This window comes from Pararge aegeria, chromosome Z, assembly GCF_905163445.1.
Source record: "Pararge aegeria chromosome Z, ilParAegt1.1, whole genome shotgun sequence".
Lineage (NCBI taxonomy): Eukaryota > Metazoa > Arthropoda > Insecta > Lepidoptera > Nymphalidae > Pararge > Pararge aegeria.
Window position 1 is genome coordinate 8,916,370 of NC_053208.1, and position 21,719 is coordinate 8,938,088.

Sequence of the window (21,719 nt, forward strand, 5' to 3'; positions counted from 1 at the left end):
AAAATGAAAACGTTATACTAAAATTCCCACAGACTTAAAATTTAATAAATGTTACATGTTTGTTAAATTAAGGTCACTTACTAACAGATTTCGAAAATGTTTAGCCCTAGAGGAGATTGTGGGGGCGTTAAAATTATTTATATATGATGGACCAAGCTGTGGAAACCCAATGGTTAGTGAAAAACCATAATTTGTTACATAAAGTGAGGAACACTTTGAATGCCATGCAAGGAACACATCCTATGAAATGACACCGTTCGGACTGGAACGCAGCTTAACAGCTTAAATAGGTATGGGGGTAGTAGGGACTTCCCTTGACAAGCTTGGCCACAAAATGTTTTAATAGGTGCTACTAAAACTTTAAGTGCGAAAGAGTCTATGTAAGATTTGTAGTCAATGATTGCAACTATCTTTAATTTCCAAATAACACTGGTTGCCTCTGAAAGTAGGAGGGACATCTTTAGTGCTAAAACACATATAACGTTTTATGTTGGTTTGTGTACGCTTCAAAAACTCAAAAAGTTCTGCAATGATCGGGCTGAAATTTTAGCATGATATATAATACGCATCAAGGATTGTTTTTATCTATTTTTCTCAACCATTCAATCACAATGTGCCACAGCGAAGCGTGGCAGGGTAATTTGATATTTTTAGAATATATTCTATTTTCATTAAATATTCTATACTCTGATTCTGTATGTCGTAATTTGATCAATCAAAGTAGACGTCATTAATTTTATGGTTTAAAAGTGTCAAGATTTGTATCAGTGCCTAGTTCGAACTAACCTACGAACTTTTGTTTAACGTATATATGTACGGTGACGAGTGCAAGACGCGGCGGACCGGTAAATAGTCAATTAATGATCCTCATCCCTCTAATGGGTCCGTCCGAGATCCTTCAGAGGATAAATATAGCACTACTGCTGATAGCTCCGGCTCCTCTCGCCACACGGTACTAGAGTCCGAGATGAAATTCTCGCGTGGTGGCTGTCGAACGCGCACGCCTCAACATGTCCGAATCCCAAGTATACTTCGATTGGTTGGATTATTTGGTATTCGGGGCAATGTTGCTTCTTTCAGCCTTAATCGGTGTCTACTTCGCATTCTTTGCCACGAAGAAGCAGAACACAACAGCGGAATATCTGATGGGAGGGAAAACCATGGGAATGTTCCCCATCTCAATGTCCTTGATAGCCAGGTATTTAGGTCATGTGATCCTGCATTTTTATAGTCTATGTGAATTGCGAACGTTTTAATTATATTTTAATAATTGTTTTTCAAAAAAAGAAGGATTTTTAGTCACTAATAGTTCAACAAGTGTATTATTCTATGGCGATTTAACTGAACCTATTTCGTAACCATTTTTTTTACTACAGTATATTTTGGTGGTCCTATTTAAATTTCATGAGAATCTGAAGGAAATCTATCTCGAGATAGGTGAGAACTCTCCCAAGGACATCCACCAATCAGTAGTGTATGTGTGTGCAATACTTAGTAAACAGTGTGATTACTTTCAAACACTCGATTTAAGTGTATCCATATATTATTAATACAACCATTTCATTTATTTACTTACCTGATTTCATTAATATATTCCATATTTTGCTTCCGTAATTGCATTTATTTTTTCTGTTAAAAAATAATATGAAATAAATGCAAAATAAATTATACGTAGGTGTTTGAATTTAATCGAAATATACATTATATAACTCTTTTGTTATTTGGCTACTCTTTTTACTAATATATATTTGTACGGATTTTTTACTCTTTATCTATTTGGTATTGGATCAAATTTAGCGATAATTTTTAAGATTATATTATTTTTATTACTTTTAGCCGTAAACTTTACGACAAAATATCAAATTATTAAATTATTTAATTATGTCTTATAAAATTTATTAAGTTTCTGTATATTTTTTTATTTTATTTTGACCGTTTGCATCTATATGTACTTGAAACAGAAAGTTGATACGAACTTGATACGGGATGTGCTCTATTCTCTATAAATCTATATGATAAGACTCAATACCAGCGATTATATGAAGCCATGTTAATCTTAAGAACTGTTATATATTTGTAATATAGGGCATTTTATTACGAAGCTACTCTAAATAAAAAAAATCTGGTATGGTGGTTGGTACCATCCTACCGAAAAATATATGCCGTCAAGGGCATTAGCCTTTGCACGATGCCTCATAGTTATTGTATACCATAACTACCATACCCCTAAATGGTAACTACCATCTTAGACTGCATCATCAAGTACCATTGAGTACCACGAGGGAAGCTTGTAATAAAATAAAATAAAAAGTATCATGCTCCAAATTTTGAATAAATTCAAGTCTAACTAGGGCAACGACCTCTGAACTAGAGTATAAAAGTGATAATATACTAGCGGACCCCCGCGACTTCGTCCGCGAATGAGTCATCTTCAAAAAATAGTCGTATATTTTCGTAGACTGTTTAATATAACTTTAAATAAACTATTCCGACAATTCCGATGTACATACGACATACTTCAGTCGTTTGGCGTAACTTTTAGCGTTCAAGCATCGCACTGTCTGAAAAAGGATACATTTTGCAGTTTTTGCAACATTTATTAATGATATGGTAGCTATAAGCCGTAACGATTTATTGTATAGCCTTTATTGATACTACCAATCCAAAAAAACTAAATCGAGATCATTTTCCGAGCGCTTTCAACTAAACTAACTCAAAAGCTTTATAATAGTACAACTATGCCTATATTAACTAAAACTCCGTTGCGCGGATTTTGAAAGACAAATTCCTGTAGAACCTGTTTGCTGTTCCGGCATAAAAAAGAAGCATATGAGCTATTCCAGACTATCAGATAGTGCCTCTGCCAAATTTCAGCCAAATCGGTTCATTCGTTGTGGCGTTAAAGCGTAACAAACACCCATCCATCCATCCATTCATACGTCCATCCATCCATCCTCACAAACTTTCGCATTTATAATATTAGTAGGATGGTACGCATGCATTCGATCGTTGTCCCATATGCCTTGCGACTTGCTGTTATCGACTTTATGTTATTTTATGGGAAGAGTTATCTCCGGCAATATTTATAAGATCTTTATTAAAATTAGACAGTACATGCTAGATAGTATACTATTACAAATAAAAAAAATATATTAATCGGTTCAAAATTAACGGAGCTATGAAGTAAAATTGATAAAAAATTTCCTACCATTTCCCGGATGAAACTTAATGTTTAGAAGTATCCTTACTATCAAAATATCAGCTAGCACTATTCCAAACTTTATTTAAATCCGTTCAGTAGTTTTTACGTGATGCCCGGATAGACAGACCAAAAATTAAATAAAAATTTGTTTTGGACTCAGTATCGATTATAAAGCATCCCACGGTCAAAATTTTCAAAATATATTAAATGTACAGAAATCTTCCAGTTACAGTTTTATTATAAGTATAGATACTGTTTTAGTTCTAGTAGAGATTTTTGTGCATTTGCCAAGCAGCATTACCCATTGAGTTCGGTTTTTAGATAAAATTTCGGGGTTTCAATGTTCTGTCATTAGAAATTTCATTATGGATGCATTACTCCGAGATAAAAAACCTATGCCAATAGCAGTCACAAACTATATCCGTGCATAATAATAATATCATGTCAATGCATCGTTCCGTTGCTGCGTGAAACGCAGAGGAACCACTTAACACACTTTTCTTTGATAAATATACCATCAATATACCATCAATATTTTTCATTAATAACTCATAATAGTCTACTGCTGGACTAAAGGCCTCCCCAAAGGGGGGTTGCCCATAATCACTGCGTTTTGCAGATGGATCGTTTATTTGTAAGGATAAATATTCGTCTGCAACGCAAAACAATGTTTGAGCATGGATTACAAACCAAGATGAACCAGAATCATATCGAGCGAGAGGTCGCAGTGTCTATTATAAAATTGCTTTAATGGGGACCTGAACGGATTCTGAGAACATTCTAACGGTGACAACTGACCGAGTACGGACCGGAAGGATCGTCTCTCGTTGTAGAATTATGTATACTATCTGACTTAGTAACACTACGTAGAGTTTCCAATTCATTGACATAAAGTTTAAATGTAAACAAATCAATTGTTATTTAGTTTTGTATTTTACAAGCTTTTTATTTAACGCCCAGGTTTATCTCTCTCTCTCTCTCTCTGTCTGTAAACTGAAGTCCATCGAGTTTGGGCTCGGTAGTTTCGTCTTGAAAAGTACTCTTTTAGTGGATTTAATTGGTCGACTAAGCACTTACATAACACAATTATATACAAGGCATTAAACTTTTAGGTTTTTTTGTCGGAAATCACAATGATACCTAACTAAAAAAATTACCATATTTTATTTGAACCATATATATATATATATATATATATATGGTTCGTCGTATCGTATGTAAAACTATATATATATATATATATATATATAGTTTTACATACGATACGACGGGTAGCAATTTTGAGGTTAGTAGATCACAGACAGTGATAATCTTAACTAATATAACTTTAACTTTCAGTTTCATATACTGTTATTGAAGCTGATTTGACTTAAACCCTAATATTTGTTGCCTATTGCTTATCCGTTGAACTGATCTTAAAAATATTGCCACATATGTAATATGCATACGTACGTGGTACGTTTTGATGGCTTGACACTTAACTTATCTTGGTCAATTTTGCATATAAATAGCTTGCATCAAAAATCGGAAAATAAAAGCTCGTGTGTATTATATTTGATCATCATGTCAACGTATTCTTTATTCAATCTAGATTAATGCTATAGGCAGGTAGGCAATTGTGAAGCGTATCTTTAATTTATAACCAAAGTTACGACGCCCTGAAGAAAACTATAACATAAAATAATAATATATATCTAGTAATATTATAAAACAGAAAGTTTAGATGCATGTTTGTTACTCGAACACATCAAACGGTTTAACTGGTCTGGATGAGAAACAAATGAGAGCCTGGTATAGCACATAGGCTATTTTTTATTCCTGAAAATTGTGAGACTTATTTTTGTTTTCCACGGAACAAGGGATCGAAATGCTTTCATAAATGTCATTTAATGTCAATGACATAAAAATCGTAGGTGACAACTAGTTTTGTAAAGTTTAAGGTATCTATTTCATCATTATCATCATCATCATCATCATCATCATCACATCAACTGATAGACGTCCACTGCTGGACATAGGTCTTTTGTAGGGAGTTCCAAATTCCACGGTTCCAGCGGCTACCGTCGACGCGCTTAATGTCGTCTGTCCACCTCGTAGGGAGACGACCAACGCTGCGCTTACAAGTTCTGGGCTGCTATCCCAGCACCTTGGGACCCCAACGTCCATCCTTTCTTTATCCTTTTCTCCGAACTATGTCCGGCCCATTGCCACTTCAGCTTCGCGACTCATTGAGCTATGTCGGTAACTCTGGTGCTTCTACGAACCTCCACATACTCCGAACAAAGCTCTCTTCATCGCCCGCTTAGTGACTCTGAGCCTTCTTATGAGGCCCATAGTTAACGACCATGTTTCAGACTGGCAACACGCACTGTTCGAAGACCTTCGTCTTTAGGCACTCAGGGTTGGTATCTATTTACATAACAATTATTATTATAACTATTTGGTGTGTCTCGGTAAACGCACTACAAAAGCATTTTAAAGCAAAAAAAAAATCTATGTCACACCACCTCTTTGTGTGAGCCTTTACGCAAGCTATCTAGTTATTCTTTCAAGGAAATTAGCAACAATAGGTATATAAATGAAGGCAGACACTTAAACATCGTTATAATTCCTGTGTTATTGAATAACCTGTTCCTTGTATGAAATATCACACGGCACGAGCAACCACGGCAATCATGTGTGGGACGTCTCGGGTTTGATTCTCTCCGTAATGCTATAGGAACTGCTATAAATCATTGAATGCGAAGTACTCATCATTGAAAGATCCTTAACGTGGAATGATGCGTTTGCCATAATATAAAAAAGTTGCTCTTACCGGCTTCGAACGAGTTATTTCGGTTTTTTATAATTCCGTGGGCACGGTTTTGCAATGGTAGTTTGTAAATAAATAAACAAACAAATTTAAAAAAAACACTCGCATTTATATTAATACCTAAAAATGAATTTTACCAGTTCATTCGTTAATTGTCAAATTAATTATATAAGTTAGAAATAGTTGAATTTTGTCCATCCGCAAAATGTAGAAAATCATATATTTATTTAACTCTGTTAGGTGGTTGGAGCTATAAAAGACTGTAAATATATAAAAATTATGTAGTAATATATGGGCTTAAGGGATAGATATTATATATTATCTATTATTTTATCTATTAAGTTAAGCTTCCTCTTTATGAATTTAAAATGCATATCGATTTCCATACACTTTTTTTAAAATTTTCATTTATATACATTTCCTTTAAGTCTAGATAAAAACATTTCAATTAAAATTATCACCTTTCTCAAGAAACCTCAAGAAGTACTCGTAGTTGATATATCGATTCTATTCTATTATAAAGTATACTAAAATAGCTAGTTGATAAAATTGTTTAAAAATATTTCTATTCCAGCTACGTTTCCGGAATTTCATTACTCGGTCTCCCGGCTGAAATGTACACCTACGGTACCCAACTTTGGACTATTGTTCTGTCAGAGTGGATCGTATCTCTGACCATAGCGATAGTCTATCTGCCTGTTTTTTACAATTTACAAATTACGTCTACTTATGAGGTAAAAAAATTATTATTTAATATGAGTTACTAATAATTATGTGAACCCAGATCTAAACACTCCCCGAGGCAAAGGGAGTCCATGTGAGTGAGTGAGAGCCCTCGCTTCGCCTGGCCAGTTCGCTACCATTCTTTGTGAGATTTTCCGCTGGAATCGAAGCTTGAAGCAAACAACTGAATTAATGGAGAATATGGGCAATACTCTTGCTTTTATTTGCCATAATTCGCTTTTCGTCTAAATCATTTTTTATTTAGGTTAAATAAAATATCAAAAAAATATGCTATTGCCAAGATCCCAAGTCTTTTGAATAATGTAGCATCCTTAGTTTGTACGATCAGTTAGTTACGTGTCGCGTAGTTATGACCTTAGATAATATGATTCATTCCGTATTTCCAGACTCCAAAATTACTTTAATCTAAAAATAAACTCACTTAACAGACAAATAGGCGTATCCTTAAACGTGGAGTTAATAAGAATTATATTACGTTAGCTTTGCCTGTGGTAGCCTTAAGTGAAGTCCTTAGGATTTTTTAATGTTTTAAATTTTCATTATGTTTTCAGTATTTGCGGTTAAGGTTCAACCAGAACGTTCGTCTCTTGGGATCTGTGATATTTATTATTAAAATGTTATTATACATACCGATCGTTATCTATGTTCCAGCTTTAGCTTTTAGCCAAGGTAATTATATTACAGTATTGTAAATCTCTTCTTATGGGTCGCTCGCGTTTAGGCACATTATCGTAATGTCAAATATTTTATAGTGTATAATATAAATTATTAACTTCATACTACAGTAATAACATCTATTTTCCAGTTACTGGGGTCAATCTTCACATGATAACACCAATTGTGTGCATCGTCTGTATTTTCTACACTACACTTGTAAGTATTCTACCCACTTCCAATGACATTATTTATGTGTTATAACGCGCACACGCACTGTCCTTAAATGTTTTTACCAGTAATATTTCTATTTTTCGACACCATTTCCGCAAAATTGCTGTACAGAGCACTGCACCTGTTTTAACATAATTAAAAAAAAAGTACTTTTAAAATTATATGATATAATTTAAAAACGTATTAAATTATACCTACATTTGAAATATTAGTAAAGTTTTGAAATACCAACAGTTTTTTCTTACGGTAGGAAATTACTACTGTCCTGAAGTAAAAGATTCCACCAACAAAACTTGTTCATTTACGTTTTACACAGGACCAACTGAGAAAATATGTATTTAATGATTTTTGAATATAGATATATCCAAAATTATACAATTCTAAATTCTCTCTGGCCTTGTCTTGGGGGGGGGATTCAGTCGTGGCTAAGTAATTATACAAACATGCCGCCTACCGAAAAGGGATAACCCTTATCGCCGTAGCCCACCTAAGGGGGCTGGCATTATTTTAATCTTCAACTAATTTCCAAATAACATGCGACAATATATTTTTGTTCAAAATGCAGACATCTGACACCTTTATTTTGATAGAAATATTGTGGAAATACTATTCAACACTTGTCTATTTTTATTTAAATCATTCTTCATTGATTTACTTCATAGTTCGTCATTTATTTCTTGTTGTTATTACTTTTTTTTATAATATTTTTCCATTTACAACATCTCTCCATTTTTATAAAAGTATTTCAGATATAGTGCTCGAGGTATGAGCACAACTATGAATTCAATCTCATAGAATCGTACCTTCCAAAATAAAAACAATGTTTGTTGACATAAATATCATACGAAGTCTTATATCTGTGTCTTATGAAATCATAACGTTTAGAATTACTTATATACATGAGTATATGAGTACAACACCGTATTTCCTGCGAATAGCCCCGCTGATACGTAGCCACTGGTCACCTTTAGAGACGAAATGGGGTCGGTTAAATAAATCCTATAATAGACATAGACCTATTGTGTCTGTGTAATAGCTTGAATGCCATTGGCATTGTGTATGTAGGTAAAAATCCTAAGTAACTTTGTGATTTGAAAATTCGAAATACTATAAGTGCGAAAGTGTGTCTTCGGGATTGTTTGGATGGTCGGCACATTAATAATGTGGAACTCTCAGGTGTGCAGGTTGCCTCACTATGTTTTCCTTCACCGTTGTAGCAAGTTATATTTAAATTACTTAAAGCGCATATAACTTGCAAAAGTTAGAGGTAGCTGGGATTCGAACTCGGCCCCGTAATATAAAGTCGAAATCCTTGCCACTGGCCTATCACTGGCCATTCCAACCAAACCTTTAAAATAAAAACTAAAAAAAACTCAATAGTTTAAATGGAATAGAATTAAAAGAAAGAGCCTTTTGAAGCGTGTTTCCATATGTATACCACACAACTCACACTGCAATCAAAACCTATATATCACGCTCTATATTCTTATCGTTGACCTACAATCTTGGCATGAATTTGGCACGAAAGTGAAGAGAAAAATCAAAAAATCATTGATTTCTATTCCCATATTGAAATATTGCACGAAATAAGAGATAAAAATTTAAAGTTGGTTTACTGGGTCAAGTGTTATTGCACGTAGAAGTGTTTCATTACTTTTATTTGCGCCTTCTAAAGAAGTTCTATTTTCTTGTGGGAACACATTTCAAAACTGTGTGGCTAACACAGCTTTTAAACGTGTTCCAACCCCATTTTTTTAATCCATCATATATAGTACTTGATATGTTATTATGTGCACGAATGTGGCTCGAAATTGACCGAAATTTCAATAATCTAATCAAATATAGAAGCGGTGATAGTATAGATAGTAGCCTAGTAGGTAAAGCATCAGTTTTCATTTCGTGGAGACTGTGTTTGAGCTCCGGCATGCACCACTGACTGTTTGAAGTTATGCGCATTTTTAATTTAAGAAATTTAAATATCACTTGCTCTAAACGGCGAAGTAAAACATCGTGAGGAAACCTGCGTGCCTGAGAGTTCATCATAATGTTCTGAACGGAGTGTGAAGTCTACCAATCCGCACTTGGCCAGCGTGGTAGACTACGGCCTTCTCTTTCTGAGAGGAGTACCGTTCTCCTCTCAAAAAGAGAACAGCCCGTAGTGGGCCGCTAATAGGTTGATGATGAATGAAATATAATAATTAAAAAATTGCTATCAATCTAATGATCAGTCAGATCAATCTTTGACGGCCGACTGGCGCAGTGGGCAGCGACCCTGCTTTCTGAGTCCAAGGCCGTGGGTTCGATTCCCACAACAGGAAAATGTTTGTGTGATGAGCATTAAGTGTTTTTCAGTGTCTGGGTGTTTATATATATTTTCTAAGTATTTATGTATATATAATTCATAAAAATATTCATCAGTCATCTTAGTACCCATAACACAAGCTACGCTTACTTTGGGGCTAGGTGGCGATGTGTGTATTGTCGTAGTATATTTATTTATTTATAAAAAAAAAAAAAAAAATGAAATCTTTTCTTAATTTTCAGGGTGGCTTGAAAGCTGTGGTATGGACGGATGCCTTACAAACAATACTTATGTATTTTGGAGTAATATTTGTACTTGCTTATGGTACTTGTCGTCTTGGAGGAATAGGCGAAGTTTTAAGAATAAACAAAGAAGGTGACAGGCTAGACTTCTTTATGTGAGTTATGAGAAGTTTTTAATACAGAACGAGCAAACCGAGCTCGCCAAAATAACTTAGGCTTTGCATTATAGCCGTTCGTCAATCAGTCACAAGGTCTTAGGTAAGCGAGGTTTAAAAGGCTGTATTCACATGTGCCGTTCGTCCGTCGGTCACATGGTCTAAGTAAAGCGAGCTCCCAGAGTTAGGTGCGCTAATCTTACATATTTTACGTCCATCTGTTTCAGAGGTTTAAGAAAAGCAATGTCCCTAACTTCAATAAGCTGTCTGATTTAACACTACACTTTCTCCGTAAGTCTGTCGAATCCCTCTAAATTAGGGAATATAATAACGAGAAGATAACATATAAAAAGTAAACAATATAGCATGTAGGTAATGGTATTATAACATATTTATTTATTCATATTAATAAGTATCTATTTTGTGTAGTTATATAAGTATATATAAAAACATATAAATACAAAAAATATATTTATTTATTTATTAATATATTTATATTATATGAGTATATGTATAATATTGGTTGCCTGGAAGAGATTGTATACGCTGTATTATGTTTTTTCTCTTATTTTCTGTAATTTTGCTTAGTGTGCAATAAATGTATTAATTCGTTCATTTATTCATAACTTGAGAAAAAGGCTGTTTGAGCACGAGCCTCCTCTCAAACAGGTGGGGGGGGGGGGGGTTTAAAGACCCACCAGGCTGCTTCATTTCAAGTTGGTATATTTTCACGCTTATTATTAAATGTTAGAGATAACATAACATGCATAAAAGCTAAATATCCGGGGCACGTTGTTGTATATCACCCATGTCTACTACTTCGGATGAATCCAATACCTTACAATTCCAGGCACATCCTGAGAATCGAAGACAGAACTGCAATTCGTAGTTGAACATGCTAACCATTCAACTAACAACCACTTATAATATAAATTTGATGTTATTTCCAGAATGGATATTGATCCCACCATTCGCCATACATTTTGGAGTACTGTATTTGGCAACTACTTCAGCTGGCTAGCCTCGTGCTCCGTAAACCAAGCGATGATCCAGCGGTGTCTTGCCCTTTCATCTCTCAAACGGGCTAGAATGTAAGTGCCTTCAATTTTTTTTGGATTTTTTACTTTTCTTTGACGACTGGACAATTTTGTGAGATAAAGGAATCTTTACCAAGGGACCTTAGCCCGTAGCTGGAGCCTTGAGGTTGAGCTTTTTCACTGAATGAGGAATATAATAATAATATCGTTTTTTTTTTTCAAAATTGCACATATAATGAGTTGACAAACTGGCTACCCTAGCTAGATTTTATCTGTGTTAAGTGGGTGTGTGCGTGTGTGTGCGCGTGTGTGTGTGTGTGTGTGTGTGTGTGTGTGTGTGTGTGAGATAGTATGAGTGCGTGTTTGTGTGTGTGTTGTGTTATTAATTTTTGGGGTAGGGTTTAAGTAACAATGACAATCAGGTAAATTAAATTGAAGTTTGTAAGAAATCTTCTGTTTCTTCGTAAAATTTACTAAGCAAAAAAGATGTTACTTTATTTTTACACTGAATGAGTGGTGGTAAGTTATGAATTAACGCTGCGTTCTGCGTTAAACTTATTATACAAGTAGGGGCCCAGAAAGTAGCAAAACCGTTTGAGGAAGGAAGGTAAGGACACTCAAGTAGATATGAGAAGTCTTTCACGATATACTTAGTTGTTTTAAAAGCTAAGCACTGCATCTTGGCTTGGAACCTTTATTTTTGTAAAAAGCGAGAGAGATTGGGTTATCTGGAGTTATACCACAATGTGTCGTAAGAAGATGCCTCCTGCTTTAAGTGTGTTCAAAGTTAGATTTATAAATTCCCACACCACCCAGGAACTTTCACTTATCATTACATCATTACATGCATTGCGCATTCGTCGTTCATATATTTTTCCACGCTACGTTTGTACCTATGTAATTAAAAGGAAAACCACAAATTAAAAAATAAATCATGCTAAACTCACAAATACATAAAAGAAATTACTCGGAAATTATAGTACCAATGAAGCGCAATATTTGTAAAAGCAATCGCACTATATGAAAATTAAATATTTACTTTCAACTATAGTCCGATTTTATTAAGTTTAAACAGCACTTTCCACAATATTGAGAATACTATCATTACTCTAAGAACTTGACCACTATTTTTTCATATTTTATGTATTTCTCGCTCATTTCCCCGAGCTTTATGTGTCTGTCTCCATGGGGCACAACGGGATACTGACGTTCTCCTATTTTTGTAACAAAACACATAACTTATAAAATATGAAAATACATATTCGACAATCCACAACGTAACTGGGAGATTTTAGCCGCTTTTGAGATACGTACCTAGCGTATCATTTAGCATTGTTAAAATAATAGGATATATAAAGTAAAAAAAAAACGTGTATGTTCTTATTTACACGCGTTAGAAGCTATACATCTTTGCCAAAACAAGATAAACAAAAATATTTTACGCCTACAAACGTAGAATCGTAGAATCGAAAATGAAAGTTTTCTTATAACGCATTATCGAGTTAAACAAAGATTATTTAAATATCACAAAAAAAATGTACATAATTAAAGAAATGGATATTATAAACATAATTAAATTTGGAATACTAATAGACTCATTATCGGACAGACAAGTTTCACTCAACATTAAAATTTGAAATTTTTTTTACAATTGAATCAATTATATCACCGACATGAACCCGCAGCCTTTGACGATTGAAAGTGTACGCTGTCAAACCTTAACTAACTTCAGGGTGTCGTTTTTTGTGTCGGTGTACGCGTATATCGTAAAAAATTCCTCTCATAATTTTTCCCTAACGCGCCAAAAGAAGTATAAATTAAAAAAAAGTTACAATATTTCATAAGATCTCAAACTATTAAGGCATTTATTATAAACCCGTTAAAGGACCTCTATAAGGAACGGATATTTTCTCTGAATGATCAGAACTGAGGCTGAGGCTGCACCTTTGAGAACTTTTTGGGGAATCAAAACCATGCACGTTTCCTCAAGATATCGAAGATACCACTAATAAGGCTTACTTTACTTAGGTCAATAACAGCGAACGAAGCATTAATTTCATCAGATTATCCAAAGTAAATTGCATTGTATTTATTTGTATTTATTTTTTCCAGAACAATTTTCATAATGGCTGCCGGGATTTTTATCATCGTATCACTATGTTGTTACACTGGGTTAGTGATATATGCAACTTTTGCGAGCTGCGATCCGCTCACCACAAAAGCAATCAGAAAAAGCGACCAACTCTTGCCGTACTTCGTAATGACTATCACTGGATCCATTCCTGCATTACCAGGCATATTCATGAGTGGAGTCTTTAGCGCTGCTTTGAGGTACAGTATTGATGAGGATGTTAAGTAAAGCATATCTTGCGTCTAGGACAATACGAACAAACCGTATGTAATGTATGAAGAGATCTCTGTCTCAACTGTACCGCTATATATTATTGAATGTCCCAGTTATCTCGGGTTCTGTGTTCACGATCATGCAAAAAAACCGATGTTACTTACTGTTGCTAACGGACTAAAAATAATACGCATCGGTACTTCGGTAAGACGGTTTACAACTTTAACCAACTTTTTTTACTCCGAGCTGGTACAGGGGAAAATCAAACCCAAGATATCGTTATCCGTAATGGACATTATAACTATAGGAACAACAAGGCAATTCGTGAAATTTCTACTGCCTTTAACCTACGTAATTTTAAGTCTATTAGAACGTTATTAAGGTAACTTCCAATTGCTGATCTAGCAAGAGTACTATCCACACTCTCAACTTTGTCAGCATGCGTTTCGCGTTTCGCTTGTTTTGATTCCGGCCATAAAACCGACACCGACCGAAGCGTCGCGTAGCCTCGGAGTCCCAATGCATCGTGTTTCTTGCTGAAGAGTTTGGATTTTATTTAAGTAAAAGACTTTATAATATGAAAATATATTTTTGTTTTAGTTCAATGTCTACTGGCTTAAATTCATTGTGCGGTGTAATATTCGAGGATCTGATTAGACCAGCGTACAATAAGCCTATTTCAGAGAAGACCGCCAGTTTCATCATGAAAGTCATTGTTGTAATTACTGGTACGCATAAAATATTATATTCCTTTAATACATTGGCCATTATACATTGAATAGACGGTCGTCTAATAGGTCGTAGATTCCACGCACCTTTAAGAGAATTATGGAGAACTCCCAGGCATGCAGGTTTCCACCGAATCGAAAGCTTTCTCAAACATTAAGCAAATTAGCCGATTGTACTTTTCCATTAGTATATTTATTATTTATATTGAGGTATTTGTTCCTCTAAATAAATAAATAATAAATAAATATACTAGGACAATACATACAATACGTAGCCCCAAAGCAAGCGTAGCTTGTGTTACGGGTACTAAGATTATTGATGAATATATATGAATATTGTGTATTATGTTCATCATACAAACATTTTCCAGTTGTGGGAATCGAACCTACGGCCTTGGACTCAGAAAGCAGGGTTGCGCTGCCCACTACGCCAATTGGCCGACAATCCCTGGGGTCGGCAGATCATATTTAATTCAAACTTGAAGTCAGACTTAATATAGGTCTGACGTGGGACAACCGTCACCTTTCGGTTCAAAAGTAGCAGTCCAAGTCAACAGTCAACCTTCGCTATACATTCGCGGACCCTTTCGGAAAAATTGCTCTTTACATTAAACTAAATGAATATTAAGGTCTCCTACTTATTTGCTAGGATAATTTGTGAGCGAGATATCCTCATTTTAGTTAAGTTAAATACGATTTGTATGGAATCGAAAAAGCGCTATCAAGTGTCGATGCTGTTTCCCAGTATTGCATCTAGGTGGCGCATTTTCAAAAATTTTATTTCTAGCTTATTTCATCTAGATTACACAATTTCACCCTAGGCACTCATCGCTCCAGGTCCGCTTTAATTTTTCAATTATGGTTTTCATTTTAAATTCCGTGGTAGAGGATGGCTATTATACTTCGTACAAACATTAATCCATTTGTCAAAAAGTGTAGAAATTAATAAAAATATAAGATATAAAACACAAAATTTTATGTATCAGGAATACTTTTGTCTTCCTAATATTTCACGCATTCCTAAAGGTGCAATTTGCGTCGCTCTTGTTTTTCTCGTGGAGCACATGGGGGCCTTGATACAGGCGGGTAAAAGCTTGGCTGGCATCACTGCTGGCAGTCTTCTGGGATTGTTTACAATGGGACTTTTTATGCCATGGATCAATGCGACAGTGAGTATTTTGTTTTTATTTTGTACAAAATTTTTACAGACTCCGCAATCTCCCCATAGTAGCAGCTATATTTCGTGTGATGCATATTTATATTTTATCAAAAAAAGGAGGAAGCTATGTTCGATTGTGTGTTTTGTTTATATACTTTCATTGATTTCCCTGTCTATTGTAGACCGATTCTTTTCATTTAATGTTTGAAAGTAACAATACATGTTACTAGTATATATACTCTCTTGTTGCTCTAATTCAGAAAAATCTCAAATTCTATTATTTTACATAATGTCTTAACAGAGAAACTCATTAGGCACCTATAATTTCTTGGCCCTACCCGGGAATCGATCCTAGGTCTTCGTGATCGGTAGTCGAATATGCAATCCACTAAATCAAGGAGCATCATCTTTAAGTATGGCAGTATTTTGAATATTAAGGCTTGCTATTAGAGCAAGCTTTCAGTCATAGTAGAGCATTTTGAGTCGAAGTAGACCTTTTGAGTTCTAGTAGAGATTCTTGTTAAAGAATAGCCTTGCCTACTTCAGCCTTTACGTAGCATTGCTGTGTTCCGGTCTGAAGGGTCTGATTGCTGGTTTAATTACAGACACATGAGGCAAAACCTAGCTAGCTCAGATTGGCCTACTCAGAGCAACACTGTGCGGACTTGTTCCTTGAATGCCTCGCCTCGTTTTATAGGCGATGGTTTTCCACTTACGTTGTTAGGTTGACCACCTGCTTGGTCCGTCAATTTTAACTATAAAATAGCACGCAGATGGCAGCCTCAGTAAAATTAAAAAATTGGTTGCCTGTAAAGTCGGTATACGGGCGAAAGTTTTACGTGACAACGACTTTGAGTGGTAAAATAATTTTAATGTGAATATTCATTCGTATAGTAGGAAGAAGGATGAAATAATAGTAACAATTTAAAACATTTATTTATACAAAGAATTATATTTAAAACATTAATTTATACAAAGAATCTCGCACTGAATTTCATATTAACAAAATTTTATTTTTACCTTTACACATACATACGTATTTATATACAAATATACATACAATAACTTGCAATACATTTGCGTACAATGAAACAGCGTTTACTACAAAGGGACGCGTGCCTTTCACTTTTTATGTCTGTCTCTCTCGCTCTTAGGCGGGCTAACCATGCCCGAGTGGAAGGGACGCGTGCCTCTCACTCGCTCTCATTGTGAGCGCATAACGTGAGCGGAGCGTAACGCAGTTTCTTGAAGTGTCACCCGGCAAACCAATTTATAAGACGTTGTCACGTCAATATTTGATTTTTCTTAAATATCTTCGCTCGTGGTAAACAATTACAGAGTTAATCACGAGTGAAATCGTTGAATTTGGAACGAGCCTTTTTGTTACAATCTGAATATTTTAGCTTACCTTGTCTTTCTTGATGATCTTGATGGCTCGTAAGATATGGAGTTATTTACAGACACATTTAACTCTTTTCATAATAGTATTTGTCGTTCATAAATGTTTCTTTTGTTGTGAGATAGGTATAAACGAAACTTCGAAGGTTCGAAGCACAGCATTTCTTAGCATTGTAGTACTTAAATATTTGTATAAAATGACATAATCTCATCGGTACTTTTTATAAGTACAATTTTGGGTTCTTTTTTTTACAAAAACAGTTGCAGATTTCTTACAAAAATAAGATTTGGACAGCGTATATTTATATTTCTTCTTGGTGGTAAATAAACAACAATCGACCATAATTATAAATTTATGTTATATATCATATTAACCCATTACCGGACCAGGGATCAAGGGTTTAGTGACTCCACACGCCTTTGAGAACATTATGGAGAACTTTCAGGCATGCGGTTTTCCTCACGATGTTTTTTGTTTTCATATTGTTCGTTTGTTTCAATTCCAAAGCTTCTAACAAATATCTTACTAACTATTTTATAAATTAAAATTGGCCAAACATATCCACTAATTAAGGCAAGCACCCTTTTGAGCACTTGGTGCATGAGTGTGTACCAACCCAGTGCTCTATTAAGGGATTTTCCCAGTTATTGCTTAAATATTTTAAAAGTACTGTTGGAGCTTCCGCGCATCCTGCTCATCATTGATGCACATCTTTATTTCATGATTGCGTTAAAGTCACCAACGTGATTCTCCGCAAATATTTTTGATGCACTACAGAAGCGCGGCAGCCCCATCAATACTCTGAAGTTATTATTGTACCGTATACGTAAAACACACACATCTAACTAATAAAAACGTTATAGATGCGTGATTCAAACTCGGCCCTGGAGTTAATTTATATAAAATTTAATTATTATTTATCAGAGATATACATGTGTTATTTTTTTATGTAACTACATATTATTATTTAGATATAGGTAATTAAATTTTATCACAGGTGATTGAATGTTAATTTCTCATTACGCAAAAATATTTTTTTATTTTAAGGTAAAAAAAAAATCTAGAGATAACTTGTTTTCTTTTTATTCTATAGGGAGCGTTGGTAGGCGGTATAACTTCGACACTTCTAGTGGGCTGGATCTCCTTGGGAACTCAGGCGGCCATGTTGAGAGGAGAAATCGTGGTGATGCCGAAACCCGTCAGCGTCGCAGGATGCGCGAACAACTTCACTCTCGCCACCACACCGACACCAGACGTCATTGTAGAGTTTGACAGGTCAGGATATGTTATATAATAAACCCGTATCCAGATACTTGTAGATTATCTATAATTTTTAAGAATGGTTTATGCTAGATTGTGCCGCGTGTAGACGGCAGATACAGTTGCATCCACCCGCCTCTTTCCACGGGTGTCGTACGAGGCGACTAAGGGAACATTACGGAGCCGGGGCAGCAGCGTCCTCTGTAATATTGCTGCGATCCTTATATAAATATGGGAAACCAGAAATGGACTGTTATGTGCCATGAATGTAGAGCCGTGCCCGTAAAAGATGTTGCCGATACATAGATCCTAAACATCACGAATGTTTTATATGATGCTGGTTATGGTAGACGGTGTGACGTGCCAGCTACAAACGAGGCCAGGTCGTACCCGGCGCCTTCAATAAAACGCCTTGGCGCTTTATATAAAATGTTTGTAAAGTTTCGGATCCGTGCCTCGTCGCGGCACGGCGCGTTCCCGCCACGGTCTAGCATACATCATCCTTGAACTTCTAGCCGACTGTATATGTGTTTCAACGATACTTTGTAACGTCCTTATATTCCTCACAGATCTGGGACGTTTTTCCTGTACAGAGTGAGTTACTTGTATTACACGCTCATTGGTATGTTGGTGTGCATTATGACTGGATCAATCATAACTTATTTTACACGCCCGAACGAACCTGCTATGGTAAGTAGCCTGATAAAATAAAAAAAATAATATTTTATTTAACTTCTATGTGCCAAATTTTTATAAGATACTACTAGTACCTAGTAGTACTAACTAGCTGTTGTCTGCAACTTAGTCCGTGTTATTGGAACCGTAGCAACAGTTTACTTACCCGGTCTTAAAATTACCATTGGATATTTTGTCAAGATCAGTTTTGCTGCAAAGCCGTTAAAATGTTATTTTTTAACTATGCGGGAACGGCACGCCTCTTCTTTTCTGGATACGATGACTGTCCCGGGGATCTTCTACAGTTTCACCTTACTTTTTATACTTTTCAAGACTGAGAAGATATATTGAATGTGACTCGAGATTTTAAATGTGACTTAAATATTATTTAATTATTGTTTAAGTACCCAAATTTGTGAATACAGACATAAATATATGAATTAAACGTGAACTTAGTAGTTGCACCAAAAAAAATGTTCTGGCATAGCAATGTTGACTAAAGCCAGGATGGTTGATCAAATATGGAGGTTAACACTGTTTGAATAGAGGAGAATTTGGCGTACGTCGTTTTCAGCTTCTATTACTAACAATGAATCATCAGCATATTATTTATTTGACTCGAATGCCTAGGGAAATCAAAAGATCCTGCTTTTTTATGTTGTAATGTCTTTCAGCCTCGGTTATATGAGGCATGTATGTTAAGTTTTAAGTGAGCTTATTACTGCTGTCTGCCGAGTAGATATTTCCTCAATATCTTATTAAAAAGTCTTCAAGATATTCGTGCTGAGCTACACTGAAAATAAAAAAGTTTCCAATTAAAAGAAGTTTTATTAAAATCGGTTTTGATATGATAGAATTATGGTCTCGCTAAAATCGAGAAATTGTATTATCCCGTATCCCAAATAAACCCAAAAATAAAATTATGGCAAAGTTCCTTTTTACCAGGTATATCGTCATTTCGTCTTCCACTGAGTGACGTCCACTACTGGACATAGGACTTATGTAAGGAGTTTAAAAATTCAAGGACTTCAACCGCGGCTCCCAGCGATTCGTTTGAGTTGGCTGTTCACCTCGATGGAGGCCAAAAAACGCAGCGTTTACCGGCGCGAGGTAGCCATTCCAGCACAATGAGATCCCAAAGTCTATCTGTTCTCCGCTATGTGCCTGGCCTATTTCTACTTCAGATTAGGGACTCGATGAGCTATTTCAGTAGCTCTAGTTCTTCTATGGAACTCCTCATTTCTGATTGAATGTTTAATAGGTACACCGCGACCTGTTAACACCAGTGATTCACCGCTGGCTCCCACCCCAAGACGTCCACTGCCGCCGACCAAGACTCACCCAGCATGACATCGAGCTCCATGCAAGGGAAATGGAACACTTGCGGGCCCGTTCTATACATCTAGTAAGCGTTGGACTATTGGCATATGCATAAAATATCTGTATAGAGAGTTTTATTATCAACCGATTACCAGCCCACTACAGGCCACGGATCTCTTCTCAGAGTGAAAATAGTTTTGGTCGTACCACGCTTGCCAAGTGCAGATTAAAGCCTTTACACAACTTTGAGGACATCTCTCATGCATAAAGGTTTCCTCACGATGATTCCTTCACCTTTAAAGCAAGTAATGCCTATTTAATTGAAATCATTAACAAAAGGAAGAAAGCATCATTAAATGTCTCTGTAGAGTTATTTGAGTGGTTACTAAATTCAACAGCGGATCCATTCTCGGATCGAGCCGAAAAGGTTGGTGCCGTACACCCACGTACCTCTGGGATAACTTTAAGTTTAACGGCCCGGTTATTATTACTGACATGTACATAAATCATATTAATCGTTGTGGCCTTTCCACATTGAAGGAAGGCCAAGTTATAGCCTTTTCTCCCATGAGGAAAGAGGCCCTTACCCACCAGTGTTAAATCAATAGACTGTGAATTATAGAGTACCACAGAAGGGTCTACGGGATCTGGATCAGTCTGATAACGTCACTTCATATTAATATTACATGTTCCTAAAAAGCAAGTAATAGAGAATAAAGTGAAAAAATAAATAAATGAATGATTTAAAGCGAGCCTTTATTCTGGAATAATGCACTGAGCTATCGGATAGATCGTAATATTCTGTTATTAGCAATTCCGGTCTAGGTATGTAATTAATCTATTACTGGAGACGAGGTCTACGACGTAGTCACTGTCTATAGTATTTTACGACTTACCTTACTTTTTTCAACAAACACGCTTTTTTTTCACACGGTTGTATGGCTAACCACTGAACCAATCTTGGCTAAGTACGTACAAAATTTCGGTAAGAGCATTTGGGGCTTTTGTATCACGTAGGATTGGGGCTTCTGCATCACAGTGTAAACATTGTAGCCAAGTCAAGAGTGATGTTAAAAATAATTCTTTTTCACTTATTTCTTAACAGAAAGAAGACACTGGCCGCGAGACTGAATATGTTACTCAAAGGACGAACAATTTTAGTTAGTATTTAGTAACTTTATTAAGTTTTGTTTATTTTTGTTTTATGTTCAATTAATATAATGGAAAATAAAATCTTTGATATATGTTTCCTTTTTTTTTATTATTACTAATACATGGGTTGTATAATAAGAACGGGAATGATACTTATTCCCGTCCCTCTTATACAACTTGTAAATGAAAACCGAAATGATATTTTACAGGCTTTTGAGGTACATTATGTACTGTCTCCGAGAATTATCTGGGAAACCGAAAACTTAATAGTTTTTGAGTAAACCACTGCCATAGTTTTTA

General features: G+C 35.5%; 1 protein-coding gene across 1 annotated transcript; it reads left to right on the plus strand.

The window, feature by feature from the left end:
* The first annotated feature begins 968 nt into the window (after positions 1-968).
* Positions 969-21,461, plus strand: LOC120636166 (sodium-coupled monocarboxylate transporter 1-like). Its single transcript, XM_039907502.1, has 13 exons — positions 969-1,198; positions 6,589-6,748; positions 7,310-7,427; positions 7,564-7,631; positions 10,191-10,345; positions 11,296-11,436; positions 13,495-13,713; positions 14,327-14,454; positions 15,481-15,623; positions 18,106-18,287; positions 18,842-18,962; positions 20,209-20,352; positions 21,373-21,461. The coding sequence occupies exons 1-13, from the start codon at positions 1,011-1,013 to the stop codon at positions 21,430-21,432; spliced, it is 1,827 nt and encodes a 608-aa protein (XP_039763436.1). The 5' UTR covers positions 969-1,010; the 3' UTR covers positions 21,433-21,461.
* The last annotated feature ends 258 nt before the right edge of the window (positions 21,462-21,719 follow it).